Source organism: Muscardinus avellanarius, assembly GCF_963383645.1.
Source record: "Muscardinus avellanarius genome assembly, chromosome: 8".
Classification (NCBI taxonomy): domain Eukaryota; kingdom Metazoa; phylum Chordata; class Mammalia; order Rodentia; family Gliridae; genus Muscardinus; species Muscardinus avellanarius.
The window spans coordinates 88551175-88570223 of record NC_137794.1 but is presented as its reverse complement, the minus strand read 5'-3'; the positions used below and the strand labels follow the sequence as shown (position 1 = coordinate 88570223).

Genomic DNA, 19049 nt, shown 5'->3' with positions numbered 1-19049 from the left:
GCATATACTTCTAAAAATGATCTCTGCATATATGAACATACATAACTGTGTTGATTTGTTTAAACTTGATACTCTCTTTTATTAATATATCTCAGATTTTTTTCTTATCGGTGCAGAAAATTCTATTCTTGAAATATTTCAGGATACTAAAATACACCAGGTACTACGGCTCACGCCTGTAATCACAGCTACTCAGGAGGCTGAGGCAAGAGAATCACAAACTGAAGGCCAGCCTTCACAACTTAGGGAGACCTCGTCTTAAGTAAAAAGGACTGGAGATTTGGCTCAGTGATAGAGCACCTGCTTTGAATGTTCGAGGCCATGCACTTAAGAAAAAGAAAAAGACCAACCCCAAGCTACTAAAATGCAGTTTTTCTTTATTAGTTCCTAAGATGCTCATTTGTTTGCTTGTGGCCCTGGGAATTGAACACAGGCATTCTACTCCCAAGCTATACTCCAAGCCCTTTTTAAATTTATTATTTTCTTTATTTTGAAACAGGGTCTCACTAAGTTGCTGAGGGTTTCCTCGAACCTGTGATCCTCCTGTCTCAGCCTTCCAAGTACTGAGATTACAGATGTGCACCACCACATGCTGCTTAACTTTTTTAATTGCTGAAAATGCTCGGGGTTTTTTTTTTGTTTGTTTTTTTTAACATCTAAAAAACATTACCCAAAGTTGTAAATATTTCAACACTGACATAAAGTATGTTTTTGTGTAATTGCCAGACGTATAGTAATAATTATGCACAAGAATGTTAGATTATTTCTGAAGATGTAGAACAATTACTGTGATGTTTTCTCTAATGTCCTTCTCTATAAACTCCTTAAATGAATAATTATTAGTTTCACTATTCCAAGATAATTATAAAAATATTCATTATAGCTTATTTTCAGGTGAAGATGAGAGCTTTTTAATTGTTTTCACTATGTTACTAAATATGTAGAGCCAATAAGAGCTGACTAGCTTAATTCAAAAGGGCTGGCTCCTAATCCCAAGTGCATATTCTAATTAGATTCAGGAACAGCTTTTTTCTTGTTTAGTCGAAAACAAGAGCAGAGAACTCCAAAGCATCAGATAATTCCATGGTAGTTCCTCTTACACACACACACACACACACACACACACACACACACACACACACATTCTGCATTGGTAATTTTATCAACCTCTCAGTAAAACAATAGGCAATAATACATTGCCTTTAGTGCTCAGAAGTTTCTTTTAGTCGTCAGCGTGTCTAATAATTGTGCTATCTAACACTATTGTCAAAAACCACTTCAGACAGAAAAAAAAATTCATTACTACTCCTGTACTAGAACTAAATCTGAATCATTCTCACCCAGCAGAATATGATTTCATTATTATTATTTGAAGACCAACAACAAATTTATAGTAAACAGTGATTTTTGGTATGGTGAAACAGGGTTTTCAAATGTTAGAAGAAATTATTGAAAATACATTCATAATTATTGCCTCTTTTCTGTTGCTACAGAATAATCATTTGTATTTTTACTTTAGTATTTGTTTACCAAAGAAATTATAATTATTCATTTCTTATTTACTATACTAAATAAACAAAAAAATTATATTTGGATTTGCTTTAAAGTTTCAGGAATAGTTAACATTTTTTTCCTTTATCTTAAGAGAACTAAGTCAAAATTAACTTAATATAAAGCAAGGATAATGATAAAATTATCTAAAATCTTATAAGTAAGTTAAAACTAACATAGTTATTTTATTCAATGAAGAATTTTAATACAAACAGCACTGATGTTTTTTCTTTCCCCCTAATTTGTTTCGATAACCTTATAATAGCTATTTTAACAAAAAATTCTAATTTCGGCCAGACATGGTGGCATGCTTGTAATCCCAGCATTTGGGAGGCGGAGACTGGAGGATCGTAGTTCGTACACAACCTCAGCTACTTAGTGAGGCCCTCCGCAACTTAGTGAGACCCTGTTTCAAAATTAAAAAATAAAACATAGGGCAGGGGATATAGCTCAGAGGTTGAATGCCTGGGGTTCCATCCCCAAACCCACAAAAAAATACACTAATTTCATATGTTAAATATAGATACAGATGTATTTAGATATATTTATTTATTTATTTATCCATATTTAATTAGAGAACCTTAGTATGGAGCCTAGAGAGGTAACGTTCCTACAAAGAAAGTGGATGGGCCCTCAGTGACACGACAGCAGAGCTGTGTGAGTCAGGGCCACTCAGACAGCACCCAGCAGTGAGGCCTCAATGCCCTGCATTCACAGAGAATCTCCCAGCGGACAGGGACCACAGTGTCTGCACTCGCCTGAGGATCTGGCGGCTAGTTTTGCTGCTGCTTGTCTTTTTACGTTTACACTGTGTCCCTGCCTTGTATTGGGCATGCGTACCTTACATCTTGCTTTCTTTTTGGACCATTCCTTTCTGTGTTTTCAGGACCCTCTGACCCTCTACAGTGAGATCCCATAGGCTGCCTGTCTTCTCACTTTATCTGGCCTGGGAACAGGACCTAGACAATTGCCAGGGGTTCTTACATAAAGGAAATAAGAGACAGTAGTCCCTCTGTAGTTTCACCACCAAGCTAGGTTTAAAGAATGTTCCTTAATGTTTTCCCAGGTCCCATTTATTAAAATCTATACAAAATAACATACAGGTGAAATTGTTTTCCTATTTGGCAACTTGCTCTATATTCACTCATGATGTGAATAATCACTTACCCAAAAGTTCATAATAAGTGAGGTCAAACTGGATCCAACCAGTGTGCCACTTGGCACAGCACTGTCTCTGACGTGTTGATAGAATAATACAGTATTTGTTCTTGATGATGTTTTCAAAGGATAATCTAAATGCCAGTAACATTTCTCTGAACGTCTGTTACAGATATAAAATGTGAAAGATGTGATTGGGAGATCTCTCTTCTTTTTTGTCAGCCTCTCTCCTTCAAAATTTCTCAGACACTACACTATTGGCACAAGGGGTCGGTAATTCTTTGTTTAGGGACTATGTTGTGCATTCTAGGAGGTTTGGCAGTATTGTTGGCCTCTAGCCACACAATGCCAGAAGCACCTCCTCCCATTCCAGAACTACCAGAATGCCCCCAGGAATCAAAATAATTCCTCATTTCCCAGCTAGGAGCTACTGCTCTATTTTAAAAGAAATATATGAGCATTTGGGAGGCTGAGACAGGAGGATCGAGGTTCGCAGACAGCCTCAGCCACTTAGTGAGGCCCTTTGCAACTCAGTGAGACCTTGTTTCAAAATAAAGAATAAAAAGCCGGGCGTGGTGGCGCACGCTTGTAATCCCCGCGCTTGGGAGGTGGAGACAGGAGGATCGCGCAGGTTCGAAGCCAGCTGTGCTGGCGTAAGAGACCCTGTTTCAAAAATATAAAATAGGTCTGGGAGTGTAGTCCAGAGGAAGAAGGGCTTCCAGGAACCCCAGTACCACCAAAAAAATAAATAAATAAAAATAAATAAAGAATAAAAATAGGGCTAGGGGTATAGGTCAGAGGTAGAATGCCCCTGGGTTCCATCCTTAGTACTGCAAAAATGTATGTACATATACATATATATGCATATATATATATATATATATATATATGATAAAAGATAAAAGCCGGGCATACATAGTGATGCACACTTGTAATACCAATACTTAGGAGGCTGAGACAAGAAAATTGCAATTCGAGGCCAGCCTTGGCTACTTTAGCCCTCTGCAACTTAATGAGACCCTGTTTCAAAATAAAGAATAAAATATATAGGGCTGGGGGTATAGTTTAGAGGTAGAATGCCCCTGGGTTCCACTCCTAGTACAGAAAAATGTGTGTGTGTGTGTGTGTGTGTGTGTGTGTGTGTGTGTGTATGTGTGTGTGTGTAAAATACATACAATACAGTTATATTAGAATATGAGTATGTTTTTAAATTGCAAATGCTTTTTATTTTAAGATTCTGCTAATGAAATTTTGCTTTTATTACTTCACTGCCTGCAGATGTAGGAGTAGTGATGTTGGACTTATAGACTACCCTATTTAAAAACAACAGCGTTTAAAAACAAAACGCCTTGTTTAAAAACAAGACATTTTGCTCCTTCCTTGGTTATCTGCAATTAGTTTTTATTCTTCCCAAACCAAATCACTGAGACCCCTGAGAAATACTTATATGGAAGCAGCATTACTTGGCAATTTGATGCCACATGTACAAATGGCACGCATCTTATCAGACCCCAGGCCTAGCGGTAAACCATTTGCCTAACATGTGTGAGGCCTGAGTTGGGCACAGGGGTGGCCATGTAAATATGAATCCATCAGTGTGAAGCTCAAGGTGATAAATAGATAGGAACTTTATTAAATGTAGATATCTGCTCACTACTGTTTATTTCCTTTCCTTGAGAAATTAACTCTGTGCTAATCTTTGCATAAACCATATGCTTTGGCTGTTAATACTTAGTAGTCACAATTCTGTGGTCATAATGGTCACTTATTATAACCTGGTTCTCCTTTAGGTAACAGAAAAAGGGAAGAACCTTTTTTTATTCCCTTCTATCCTCACAACTCGTGCATACAATAAGAGATCTTTCTCAACATATCAGAACAGATTTGCTCTTCTCTCTCTTTACCTGAACGTTTTTGTACTTGATGAATCTTTTCTTATTTTACTCCTGTTGCTGCTTCCCCATTACTGTGGGTGTATTTAAGCAGCCACCTCTTTTATACCACACCATCTTAACGCAGGATTTCCTGGTGGGATATGTGACCTGACTAGGGAAGATCTCTTACCTAGTGATGAATATTCAGGAATAGTTCTGTCACAGAAGAAAAAGGGAATGATCCAAAAGGTTCCTCAGTTTGCAAGAACGGTAAAAAAAAAAAAAAAAAAACAGGGTGGCATTCTGGTATTTTCTTCCTTGAATATCTGCAGTTTTTATTTTTCCCAAACCAGGTCACTTAGACCACTGAGAAATACAAGCATGGAAGCAACCTTATTTAGTAGTTTGATGCCAAAGGCATGAACAGCACATACCTCCTTAGACCCCAGGCCCGGGGATAAACCCCTTATCTACTTTTCTGACTTATACGCTAATATTTCATCATTGCCTTTCTTTAAAATCACTCTTGACTGTCTCTGTGTTGGTTATGTGATTGCCTGCCTCATTGAGGCTCTTGGTCTTGGTCCTCCTTTTTGTCCTTTCCATTTGACTCATTATCCCATTCTCTATGGCATCTGGTCAAAAAAATAGTTCTCATGCTGCTAATCTACTACTACAAGTTGACTATGACTCCTGGTTTTTTGAAGAGATCCCATCTGACATGAACCCCTTCAAATTTTCATCCCTACTTTATATATTTCTGTGAATTTATTGTGTGTGTTGTGTGTGTGTTGTTGTTGTTGTTGTTGTTGTTGTTGTTGTTGTTGTTGTTGTTGTTGGAGATTGAACCCAGAGGCATTCTACCTTTGAGTTACACACACAAACCTGTTTTTTATTTTTTTATTTGGAAGAGACTCAATAAGTTGCCGAGAGCCTTTGGGGGGGTAATCAAAGAAATAATTGAACTTTTTGTGGCAAATTTCTCCATTTGTATCTTTTTGTTTTGGGTCATTTTGACCATAACATTCTTTTGGCCTTCAGTGATTCCTATCCCCACAACTGATCTCTTTTGATATATTCATTATTTATTTATTTAACGTATATATCGAATGCCTATTCTTTATCCAGGCACTGTGGTAGAATGCAGTCTGGGTAGCTTAGTACTAAGTAAATCAGAAATAGTCCCTGCATTATAGTCTACTGGGTGAAAGTGGCGTTAGTCATAAAACCAAACATATAAGCAGTTGAAAGGTCAATGAAGAGAAACTATGAGGTCATTTGGTGAGAAGTGGATGAGTTAGTTTTTAAGAGGAGCCAGATAGTTTTGAAGGGGGATACATTTGAGGCATTAGAAATAGTACTTACACCAGGCGTGGTGGCTCATGCTTGTAATCCCCACACTTGGGAGGCGGAGACAGGAGGATCGCGCAGGTTCGAAGCCAGCCGCCCTGGCTTAAGAGACCGTTTCCAAATAAAAAGTACAAAATAGGTCTGGGAGTGTAGCCTGGAGGTAGAAGGGCATCCAGGAACCCCAGTACCACCAAAAAGAAAAAAGAAAAAAAAAGAAATAGTACTTACAAGAGCCTAATATGGCCCAGTGTTACATCATGACTGCATCTCAGGTTGCAACGTTCAAAGAGCTGAACCTGAACAACTGGGCAGGATCATGAAGGTCTTCATATGGCTTGTTAAGGAGCTGGAATTTATCCTGCGGAGAGTAGGGATTCATCAAAAATAGTTAAAGCAGGGAGATAACTGATCAAATTTGTTGTTTCAAAATCTTATTCTAGGACTGGGGATGTAGCTCAGCAGTAGAACATGTACAGTTAGCATTTGTGAGTCCCTGGGTTTGGTCCTTAGCGCCAATAAGGATGACCAAAAAAGTTCATTCTAGAAACACTGAAAGATTGATAAAGGGAGTACTATATGAAATAAGACCAGTTGCAATTGCAATAAACCAAAACAAAAATAATGAGGAGCTAGAATTTGATGAATAAGTCAATGTGAAGGAAAATAAGAAATCTGAGTTTGTAATTTATAGCTTTCAGTGTATAAGAATTTAAGAAGAACCTCAGTTTGAAACATGTAAAGCGTTTCATATGCAGCAACCAATTGCAGATAACTTATAGGCTGTTGGTGTCAGGAGAGATTTCGCTGGAAACTCAGATTGACAAGATGTTTTGATGAAAATGGATAGATCCAAGTGTGTTTTCAGAAAAACTGTTGTGTTGGAAGTATATTTGCTGAAAATTGTCAAGTCATCTTGAAAAAAACTCAGGATCTGGAATCGAACTTTTTATTTGGAAATCAGTAGTAGAAACATGCTAGTTGGGTCTGCGAGAATAAAGGAGAGTAAAAGAATAAGAGGTAGAAGGTAAGGCCTGAAGGAATGCCACTCCTGTAAAGAGTGAGCTGAGAGTACCTGGGGAGGCCATCCCTGTGTAAAGGTTCTTCCCACAGCAGTCCCCATTCTCCAGTCTGTAACCCGCCTCTTACCTGCTGCTGGAGATACCTTTCTAAATAGAAACCAAGTCTGTGATGTACCAGCACAGAAATCAGCTTTACTTGTCTCTGTATCTATTCATGAAGTCAGATTCTCTCGAGTTTTATCTAGGTTCCCCTACTAAACAATCAAATAGAAATTTTGACCTGTTTTTGCTTCTCTTCCAAATCACTCCGTGGCTATGCTTGCTGCCTTGTAAGACACACTCTCAAACTTTTGCCCACTCTGCTTTATCAAACTGTATTTTTTGTGCTTCTCCAAATATCAGAATTTCATTTTACCCTTTTTTTATTATGTTTTATTCCATAAGATCCAGCCAGATGCTCCTTCCTTTATAAATCCTCCTCAGAAGCCGGCAATCACAAGTCCAGGCCTCCCTTTATTTCCACACGTTTCCTTTTAACTTTATTATAATGCATATCTCATTCCACCTTGTTCATTATCTATTTACCTTTTCCTTATTAGATTATGAACTCTGTTCCCTCAGCTCTGCATCCCTAGGGCCCTAGGGAAATCGCCTTGCTCTTAGAGTGGGGCTCAATATGTATTTATTGTTATTATTATTTATTTGTCACAGTTATCATCCAAAACCAAAAAGTCATGAATCAAGGAGGCCTTCCTTCATTCTAGAAACTATCTCAATACAGAGGATTGTTTTTCCTGAAGAAAGACTAATTGAAAGACCTAGTATCATATAAATCAGATACATCATTAATAATAAATTCTAAAATGAAAGCATCAATTCCAAGCTTACGTAAATATATAAAATTGTGCTCCTGAGAACAGAACTTTAGCAATAAGGGAAACCGAGAAAGATCTTTTCTAATCTGGTGTTTTTCAGGCTGTTGTCTTCAGAAGGCTGTGAGGGAAGGATGGAGGGGGGGGCGGGCAAGCCTAGTTGCACCCAGAATTACTCTACTTTCACATGTATATATGAGGGTTTCAAACAAAATTATATTGAAAAGTTGTTTTTGCAGTGATATCAGTTGGGAAAACACTAGTGTAACCTTCAGACTACTTCACATTCTTGGTAACTCTGGGCCTCCATTTCCTCATCTGTAAAATAAGAGAACGGTGCAATGATTTATTCTGAGCCCCCGCCCCTCATTCCTTTTCAAGTAAACAAAAATCTCACGAGAGATTAAGTGGTTTGCTCAGGCCACACAGAGTTAATGACAGAACCAAGACTAGAATTTACCAACCAACCCTAGTTGTCATTTTTTTCTCTCTTGACTCCTTAAAAAAAAAAAAAAAACCTGCAAAGTAGATATAAATAAAGATTTTAACTATTTGAAAAAGGCAGATATATCTGCAGGTATAAACAGCATATAAAAATAGATACTGTATCATAAATTTGCCTTATTTAAAGCTGATGTGCTAGCCAAAACCTATATTGGTTAACATTTACCTAATTTTACATTCATTCTCCAAGCTTATAGAAATATTTGGGTGAGTTGTTTGCATGGCCCATTACTCTTTTCAATGCTATTTATAAGTTGCTTTCTTCTTGGTAAATCTCTACATAATCAGTAGAAGCATTTGAAATCATTCCATTAATCATCTCTTCCATGTGTAAGTCTCATTGCACCTAAATATCATCCCTAAGAAATTACAAGGGTTTGGGAAGCAGAAGTCTCTAGATTCTGCTCCTTCCATTCATCGTCTCTGCTTTGCTCATCTTCCTCTCTTCACCCCCTCCTCTCCAAATCAAGGGTATCCATGAAGAGGAAACGAAGTCACAAAACAACTCTGTGAGAGGTGTGTGTGGAAAGGAGGGAAGAAGGGCCGCCATGCTCCTTGGCCTGCTGGTGGTGGGGTGTCATGGGCTGGTTGCATTCTAGCCTGGGGGCTTTATTGTTTAAAGATAAGATCAAATAAAAGCGCTCACAGAGACACCTCCTTCTTCCCCCTCCTTCTGCCTCCATGAGTCACTTCCCATATGGCGCGCTGCTGCTGAGACCAAGGAATGAGTGAGTAAAGGTGTTTAGAAGTGAAGTATTGGTCCTAATTAAATAAGTGTCCTTTTCAAATAAGGGTTAAAGCTTGGAAATGTAGATTTCCCTACTAATTTAGGATTTACATGATTTGAACATAAGCTAAGCCACCTTTGCATCATAAAAAAGGAATTGGATATGTTGGTTATAGTCATGTGTTAATGCCTTAGGGCAAAAGATGGTAGGGACAGTGTCTAACCTACTTAAGACAAACTTTCTGAGGACATCACAGCATCCATTTCAAATGAATAGACGATCACAGACATAGCTAGTAAGACATACACATGGCAACAAGCTGGAACATTAACTTAGCAGTGATAAGTAATTTAGTCTGACTTCTTTCCCCTCTATCTCCAGAATAGGTTTAAATCAATGAGTTTCTCATGAGAGTTGTATATTGAGTTCTTTTTTAAAAAATATCTGGTATTCACATACATACATATATTATTGGTAAGGTATTGGTTTTGCCGACAAAGAGATATAAATATGTATAACTACTAAAGACGAAAGCATCTTTCCTTTATTTTGATTTCTTCTAGGAATTTATTTTATAAGCCTGTGAAGAGAGTAGAGAAATCCTGTTAGTATCGATGCTTTCTGAATTAGATTTTAATAGTTTTCTTTGTTGGTCTACTGGCTGAGGACAGGTAGATAATTCTGCAATCTCAATTAGTCTTTGAATTTGATATTTTTCATTAGTATGTACTTTTTTCCAAAACACATTTTAGCTGAGCCTGATCAACTTTATTGGCAGAAAAAAAAATTTGTCATTGGTTTTTTTATTGTTGAGGGTAACTTACTACCTCACCTACCTTTAAACTACTAAGTTTCCTCTTTCTTTAATTCTTTATTAAATCTGTGACTTAAATCTGTGTGCCAACAATAATAATTACATAATTATGATACAGAAAATAATAATATCCTCTTAAAAATGTTATGATATGCAAAGAAATACTTGTTTCAAGATGCTCAGTGCCAAATCTTACTGAAGAATAACTTGCAGAAATCTGGTTGTGAAGGAGGAAATCTAAAGTACAAAATGAGCTTCAGTAGAGATAACACTGGGAAAGTGGTACTAGTTAAGACTGAAAGAGAAGGGTATACTCTTTTTCTTTCATTTTTCTGCATTTTTTAATTTTCTGAAGTTTTCAATTTAAATAATTGTATAAATATGATCTATATCTGTCATTTGTATTTAATTCAAAACTTCAGTATAACAATTTTTATTTTCTTTATAAATGCTAAATGGATCTTTTCCATAATATCTAATTATCTCTAAAAAACATTTGCAGTCTGTTTTATAACAACATTGGATTGATTTATAATATACTATTATATCAAACACAATTTCCTGCAGTATACTTTTCATTTGGAAGTAGTGTTTTACTTGGTGCCAATTAAAGTGTTTATTCATTTTTTTCAGAAAGGTACCATTTTGATAAGATATACTTAACAAATTTTGTAAAATATTTAAAAAGCATTCAAATTCAGAGTCTTATATTTATAGTAAGAATCATTATAAAAATATGGAGAGTACTGAAAAGATTATAAAGGAAAGATGCATTGTGAAGTTCAGAGACTGAGTAACATACATTTTATGTAGTATTAGGAGATTCATTTAGGCTAATAAAAAACAACCCACTTTTCTTTTTCCGTGTGTCTGAAAGCCAACTTCATTAATAAAAAGGGCTTCTACTATATGAAGAACTGCCTCTTTGGTTTTTCATGGGAGCAAATATCTCATCCTGAGAAGCATTCAGTTTTAGGATGGGCATAGACATTCTGTTCAAAATGGGCATGTTCTCTCCTCACTCAGGAAGTTGGTAGGTTTTCAGCATGTGAACATTGACTATGTTGCTTTCTCCCATTTTGACTTGGTACTTTTCTTCTTCCACAGCAAGCAGTCAACAAGGACAAGTCCCAGGATTTCAGACTGGGCTCACAATCGATGACACAGTAAGCAATTTCTCCTTCTAATAATATGCATTGATAGATAATTAAGGGTTTTTTTTAAGATAATGTCTCCGTTTTTCTTTTTTATAACATATGATCATAATATACATTAAATTTCAGAGAATTGATTTTTAAGAGTTTAGCTAGTTTAAACTAAGGAGAGCATTATTATGAAACCATAAGAAGTAGTCGAAATAATATCACACTAAACTTTAGAAAACCTATTTTGTCATTTACTTTTGTTTGTAATTACACTATAAAATAAAATTACACTATAAAATAAAATTAACTGAAAGCATGCAAATGATGGCATAAAAATAAAATTATGAAATTTTGAAGCATTAAAGAAAAAAAAGCTAGTACCCAAAACATCATCATTGTAGATTTTCTACAAATGCATAACATATCAGTAATTTATTTTGAGGCATTTATTTTAAAAGATCTGTGGGAAGTTTTGTATTTTTATTTGGTACCTGCTGTGTCACTGAATATATAGATTGAAAATCCTTCTATTTTGAAAAAATTACATAAAAATCTTTCCAAAATACTTCCCAATTTTTATCATGTCAGATTATCTTTTGGACTACGTCACGTTATCTTTTGGGAGGTAGCTCAGAAGTAATGCGGCAACTTAGAGAGACGCTTTTTCAAAATAAAAAGGGCTGGAGGAGCTCAGCGTCAGCCCAGTGCTCATACCCATAGTGCATTACTAACCAAATATAACATGCATGTAACAACCATGGGCAGGTAGGACATCTACCAGGCCTGCCCATCTCACTCTCATGCACACATATGGGTACACACTTGCACTTGTGCAAACAGGACACTCCCCATGTTTCCCTCAGGAAAATGTTAGTTCTAGTTAAGCCTGCCACATACTTTGATAGTTTGAAAAATAATTTCTCTCTATCTGCTTCAGAAATTCTGACTCAGATGACAGTAATTTACAGTAATATAAAATATAATCATGAAACATTTCATAAGACAATATTTTTTTCATTTTATGAATAAAAGTCATGTAATTTTAAAATGGACTTTTAAAAAGTTACAGAATCATGTTAGAAATTACTTCTATAACCCTGGGTGATATACACCTGTAATCCAGTATTTATGAAGCTAAGAAGGGAGGATAGCAGGTTTAAGACCAGCCATAACTGAGATCCTGTTTCAAAATAAGAAAAAGCCTGGGGTGTAACTCAGAGGTAGAACATCCCTGGGTTCAATCCCAGTACTACAAAAAAAAAAAAAAATAGAAAAAGAAATTCTTTCTATAACCCATCTGTTTTCATAGTTGAGAAAACTATGGGGAAAGGCCTTGTGCACAATTCATACTGTACATTGATGTCAGCACCTGGGCCAAGACCTAAGTCTCCTGATTCCCAGACTACTGGCAATTTTTTGTTTGAGGATAATTTCTTCATTTCCCTTTCATATAACATATGGTCACATGACAAGTTAAATTTCAAAGAATTGATTTAAGAGTTTAACTAGTTTCAACTAAGAATACACACACACACACACACACACACACACACACACACACACAGATTTTTTTTTTTTTTTTTTTTTTGGCAGTACAGGGGATGGAATTGCAGTACAGGAGCATTCTACCTCCAAGCTATACACCCAGCCCTATTTTTTATTCTTTATTTTGAAACAGGGTCTCATTTTGTCTGTTTCTTCTTTAAATAGATTCTGTGTTTACAGGTTCCTTACTATGGTCATTTTGTAGTTATCTTTCTGTTAGAGACATAAGCTGTATTGATAATTACATAACTGTATAGCCCTATAGAGCTTCAGAGTACATTCACCTACATGATCATATTTGATCTTCACATTATTTGTGGGAGAGTGGCAGACTGGAATTCCAACTCTTGTTTTGAAACCAGTTGTGAAAAGCTGTGGCTTGCTCCAGGTCCCTGGGTGTGATATGTGGCCAACCCTAGAACCACAGCCCAGGTCCTCAATTCTATCCTGCTCTCCCTCCCGCACTCACTCTCTACTTGTCCCTCAGGATGAGCAAACGCCCCCAGCTCACTCAAGTTCTTCTTTTTATTTGCCAAGTATGTTTTCAAGTTCTAATCTCTGAACAGTTGAAATTTTACATAATAGTAGATACTGCAATCATTGACCTTTGGAGACCCAATGATATAATTACACATATAAAATTAAAGTGGAAGCCGGGCATGGTGGCGCATGCTTGTAATCTCATCATTTGGGAGGCTGAAACAGGAGGATCACAGTTCACAGACAGCCTCAGCTACTTAGTGAGGCCATCTGCAACTCAGTGAGACCCTGTTTCAAAATAAAGAATAAAAACTAGAACTGGGGGTATAGTTCAGAGGTAGAATGCCCCTGGGTTCCATCCCCAGTACCGAAAAAAAAAAAAGAGAATGGGGGGGAATAAGGTGGAACAGTGAAGACAAACTATTCAGCAACAAAAAAGATGACTATTAATACATTATGGAAATGAATGCTCAGTGTCTTTGAACATGTTTTATGAAATGTCTAGAACTTGTTCATAAATATTTTGCAAATGAAAGAGGATCTTCTACATATACTTCACGTCAGCTGCATCACTTAGCTATTTTCAGGTGATGCACAGATCCATACCATGCCCTCCAGATTAGAATTCAGCAAGCCTCACAAACGTCTGAGTTTCTTAAGGCTGTTGGGTAGCTCAGCTTCTCTGTTTTGCACATAGATCATTCAGCCTGAAAAAAAATATTTTTCATGAGAAGTTCAGATATGTCCAGTTGCTCAAGTTCCTTTAAATCCTTTGGGTTTTCCCCATACTCCTGATTTCTTAGAAGTAAGGATAGTTTTTTTGTGTGTGTGACTTAAAAACTATAGGTGAGATGATAGTGGAAACAGTATAGCCAAGAATAAACAGAGAAGTTATTTCTTATAAGTTATCTAAGTGAGTCAGTTATACCCAAGTAGATGGTCAGGGACTAATGTTTTTGGTTTTCACTTCTTTTAAAGATGTTAGTTCCTTCTCTGCAAAAAATGTATTCACCTCTTAGTAAAGCTACCCTGTCTTCTTAAAACTCAAGAATAAACTCATATAGGCTACTTTAACAAAGGCATTTTTAAAAGTATTAAACTTCCACCTTATTGACCAAAGCTGCTAATGAAATAAAGCATGTTAATGTTAAACCCCAGAAAAACAAAACCCAACAAATTCAACATAGAATATATGAGCGACTATGTAATACTAATAGTACTTATTAAGGATTGTAACATATTCATAGATGCTTCATTACAAATGCTAACTTAGCAGATGATAAATGAAGAGCATGAGGTATATAGGTTAATTTAGATGACAAATCATAGTGAAGTTCTGTAGGAACACTCAAGTGTCAGATGAACGAATGACAGTGTGGCCACCACTGTTGGTTCCGTATATCCTGTTACCCTTTCACTATATATTTTTATCCTATTTATAATAAACCTATTCTTACCTCTTCACTTCTCCTTTCCATAAGGGTGTAGTTTATCTTTTTCCCCTAAAGTACTCTGTTTCTTGAAACTTTTCTAAGTTCTTACTATGATTATCTAATTTTCAGCTTTATGTCAGCCTTCTCACTCCATTTCTGAAATCAAAACCATCTGTTGTCCTGTGTGACCACACAGTGTACTCAGCACTGAGCTTGGTACATTGACAGATGTCAGCAAAGTGTCACAGGTTAGATGAAGAAATAGAAATAAGCATGTAGACGGCAACAAATTAAATAATTAGGTACAGAATGGTATAAGCCAAATAGTAATTACAGAAAAAGGAGGATACGTAGCCAGGGAAAACCTCTAGGAAGAGTACCACTTAAATTGACAAAGAAGACATTTGCATGAGATCCAGGCAGGAAGCAGGTATTTTAGACTGAAGATGCTTACAGCAGTAAAGAAAGGGAAGAGTAGGAAGAAACTCACTAATTGTTAGTTTAGAATTCGGGATTTGCAATGGAAGAGAAAACAGGCCAGATTGTGAGTCTTTTAGAATGCAGTATGAGTGAATTGGGGGAGCAGCAGATGAATGAAAGGTGAGACTGGAAGACGTGTCTTGGTCTGTTTGCCCAGCATTTTGCACAAGCCTAAACAAACATTTGTCAGTGTCAGGAATCGGGTCTTGGTCTAGGCCCTGATGCTGCTGATGTAAAGAGGAGCAATCAGGAGCATCTTTGCCACTTGAGCCCCCAGTGTCACCTGTGAGCATTGGCCCAGTGGGAGAAGGCTGATCACCCGTCTCTGTAGCAGGTGCTGTGCTGACACTGAAATGCATGATAACTGATACACAGCTTGTAGGAGTGCTCAGCAAGGAAGACACACGATGCAGACACACTGGCTAAATAGAGATTTGTTGAGTTTACAACATAAGCAGATAACAATCCTTAAAAAGCAAGCTTTATATGTAAAATAAATGCCCATGTCATATGTGTGCGATACTGTAGAGAAAAGTAAAACATGAATGGGGACTAGGAGAGGGAAGTGTGACGTTCACAGTTTTAAGTAAGAGTGTCAGAGAAGCTTTCACTGAGAGTGAAAGGAGAAAGGGAAATGAGTAATGTGAGTCTGGAGGGAAGGATGAAGGACCCTGAGGCAGTGCAGATCTGGAGGAGCAGTAAGGAAATTGCTGGTGTTGCTGGAGTAGATAAAGCAATTGGGGAAAATGAATGAGATCGAGAAGAGTGGATAAGACCTTGTAAACCATTGTAAGACTTGAATTTTACACTAAGTGAATTAAGGAGCCATTAAACAGGGAGTGAATACAATTTAATAAGATCACTCTGACATTTGAGATAAGGATAGACCTTAATGTGCAAGTGTAGAACCTGAGAAACCAGTTAAGATAATGTTGAGCCAGGTATGGTGATACACACTGTAATCCAGGTACTTGGGAGGCTGAGACAGGATTGCGGGGAGGACTGTGGGCTCAAGGCCAGCCTCGGCAGCCTAGCAAGACCCTCAGCAACTCAGCGAGACCTGGCTTTTATTTGTTTTTGTTTTGTTTTGTTCTCCCACCCACACCCTATGGTACTAGAGACTGAACCTAAAACAGTCTACATTGGAGCTACACTCAGCTCTATTTTATTTTTATTTTAAAACAATATCTCACTAAATTGTGAACACCCTCACTAAGTTGCTGAAGCTGATCACAAACCTGTGATCCTCCTGTCTCTGCCTCCCAAGTACTGGATTTTAAATGTGTGCCATCATGCTCAGCAAAGATTATATTTTAAAATAAAAACTACAGGATGACGGGGGGGCATAGCTCAGAGGTAAACTGTCCTTGTGTTCAATCCACAGAAACAAAAAAAGAAAGAATATTGAAGTTATCCAGGTGAGATTTGGTGGTATCTTAAGAAAGAATAGCAGCAATGGGATGAATGAGATCCGATTTTTTGTGTGTATGTATAGATTTCTGACACTTTTAGTGAAATATACTTGATATGTAATAAATTGCACATTTGAAGTATACAGTTTTTTTTCACACACACACACACACACACACACACACACACACACACACACACACACATCTATGAACCATCACCACAACTAAGGAAATTAACATGTACATCTCCCCAAAAGAGTTCTCAATTTTTTTGTATTTTCTCCCTTCTCTTTTCTCTCCCGTAATGTTCATCCCTCAGAGTCACTGATGCCTCTCTTCCTTTCTAGAATTTTAAATACCACACTTTGTTTATTTACCTGTTGATGGAACTTCGGATTGTTTCCAGTTTGGAGCCATTACAGATAAAACTAGTATCAACATGTATATATGTCTTCATTGTAGACATTTTTTTCACTTTTTTTTCTATTTTCTTTCTTTTTTTTCTTTTTTTTTTTTTTTTTTTTCAGTACTGAGGATGCAACTCAGGAGGAGCATTCTACCTTGGAGCTATACCCCCAGCTCTATTGTTTATTCTTTATTTTTTGAAACTGGGTCTCATTGAGTTGCAAAGGACCTAACTAAGTAACTGAGGCTTTCCACAAACTACAGTCATCCTGTCTCAGCCTCCCAAACGCTGGGATTACAAATGTCGTCATGCTCAGCTTTGCTTTCACTTTTCCTCAGTAAAATACCCAGGGGTGGAAGTCAGGCGTGGTGGTGCACGCTTGGAATCTAATACTTGAAAGACGGAGACAAGAGGATCTGGGTTTGCGGCCAGCTTAAGCTACTTAGGCCCTCCACAACTTAGTAAGACCTTGTTTCAAAATAAAAGAGTAAAAAATCAGGCTGGGAGTGTAACTCAGAGGTAGAATACCCCTGAGTTCAATCCCTAGCACCGCACTCACACACAAAAAAAAACCCTACGGGTGGAACAGCTGAATCATGTAGTTGGTATACACTTCACTTATTAAGAAACTCAACTTGTTTTCCAAATATGCTTTTTATATGATTTTATAGACCTATCAGCACATATGAGTCTACTTCCACACCAATACTTAGCATGTCTGTCTTTGCAAATTAAGCCATTCTAATACACGTAAGATTTATCTTATCGTCCCTAATAACTAATGGTGTTCAAAATCATCTTATGTGCTTATCTTCTGTACATATATCTTCTTTGGTGAAATGTCTGTTCAAATATTTTGCCTATTTTTATTAGGCTTTTTGTTTTAACATTATTTCACTTGAGAGAACATTATATATTCTAAATATGTTTTTGTCAGGTATATGATTTGCAGATATTTCTCCCAATCTGTGGTTGGCCTTATTCTCTTTACGGTATTTTTTGCAGAGCGCACTCTTTTTTATTTTAATGAAATCCAGTTTATCATCTTTTTTTTTTTTTACAAATTATGATCTAGTGTACTATCTTAGAAACCTTTTCAACCAAAGGTTTTTGCCTGTTTTCTTATAGATGTTTAAGTCTGTGATCCATTTAAGAAATCTGTTTTAAGTTAGTTTCTCTGTATATAAGATGCCAGGCTTAGATGAGGTCCTTTTTTTGCATTTGAATATCCAGTTATTCAAGCATCATTTGTTGAAAAACAATCCTTTCTCAACATAATGAATAGCTTTGCCTTTTTATTGAAAGTCAATATATGTGTAGGTCAGTTTCAGAATTTCTATTATTGATAAAGTTTCCTATCTTGGCGCAACTACTACATTACCTCGATTACTCTAATTTTAATAATATTTCTTGAAATCAGGTAATATTAGTCTCCCAGCTTTGTCCTTTGAAAAGTTGATTTGGTTATGTAAGGTTCTGCAGCAAAGGGTACTAGAATTCCAAATTGATACTGCATTCAATCCATAGATCAGTTTGAGGAAGAATTGACATGTTAACATTTGGTCATCTGACTCCTTAACATGAAAAATCTCATCATTTATTTACACTATCTTTAATTTCTATAAGTAACATTTTCTTGTTTTCATTACATAGGTCTTAAACATATTTGGTGGATTTATTCCTATACATTTCTTATGAAATTATGTTAAGTTTTAATTACAATTGTTTGTTGCTAAGTTTATAGAAATACTGCTGATTGTTATATGTTGATCTTATATCATGTCACCTTACTAACCTCATTTATTAGTGTTGATAATTTTTAGTGGATCCTACCAGATTTTCTGCATAGACAATTATGCACATGCATACACACACACACATACACACACACGGTTTTGTTTCTTCCTTCACAATCTGAGTGCTTTTTATTTCTTTTTCTTGCCTTATTACACTGGCTACACAGTTAGTAAAATGTTGAGTAGAAATGATTATTTTATTCCTAATCTATGGGAAATGAATAAGAAAGTATTGAGAATTATTATTAGGATGATGTTATCATAAGTTTTTATAAATGCCTTTTACTAAGTAGTTTTAATAATTTACTAGTTTGTTGAGCCTTTATTAGGAAAGAATGAGATTTTTGCAAAATGCTTTTTCTACATCTGTTAAGAACAGTCTGCCTTTTAAACCATGGGTTTGTATCTGCTAGTCCACATCCATTGAGTTCAGCCAACCATAGGCCAAAAATATTTGAGAGAAAACAATTGCATTTACTGAA

The 19049-nt window shown here is 36.4% G+C and overlaps 1 protein-coding gene across 1 annotated transcript in view; it reads left to right on the top strand.

Moving 5' to 3' along the window:
* The window catches only part of AHI1 (Abelson helper integration site 1), a gene marked incomplete at both ends in the record, with an annotated part of 198861 nt that overhangs the window by 155590 nt on the left and 24222 nt on the right, over nucleotides 1-19049 (top strand). The window contains one exon of the mRNA XM_080700129.1: nucleotides 10978-11036. Coding sequence (XP_080556255.1) covers nucleotides 10978-11036 — 59 coding nt within the window. The remainder of the gene's footprint in view (nucleotides 1-10977; nucleotides 11037-19049) is intronic.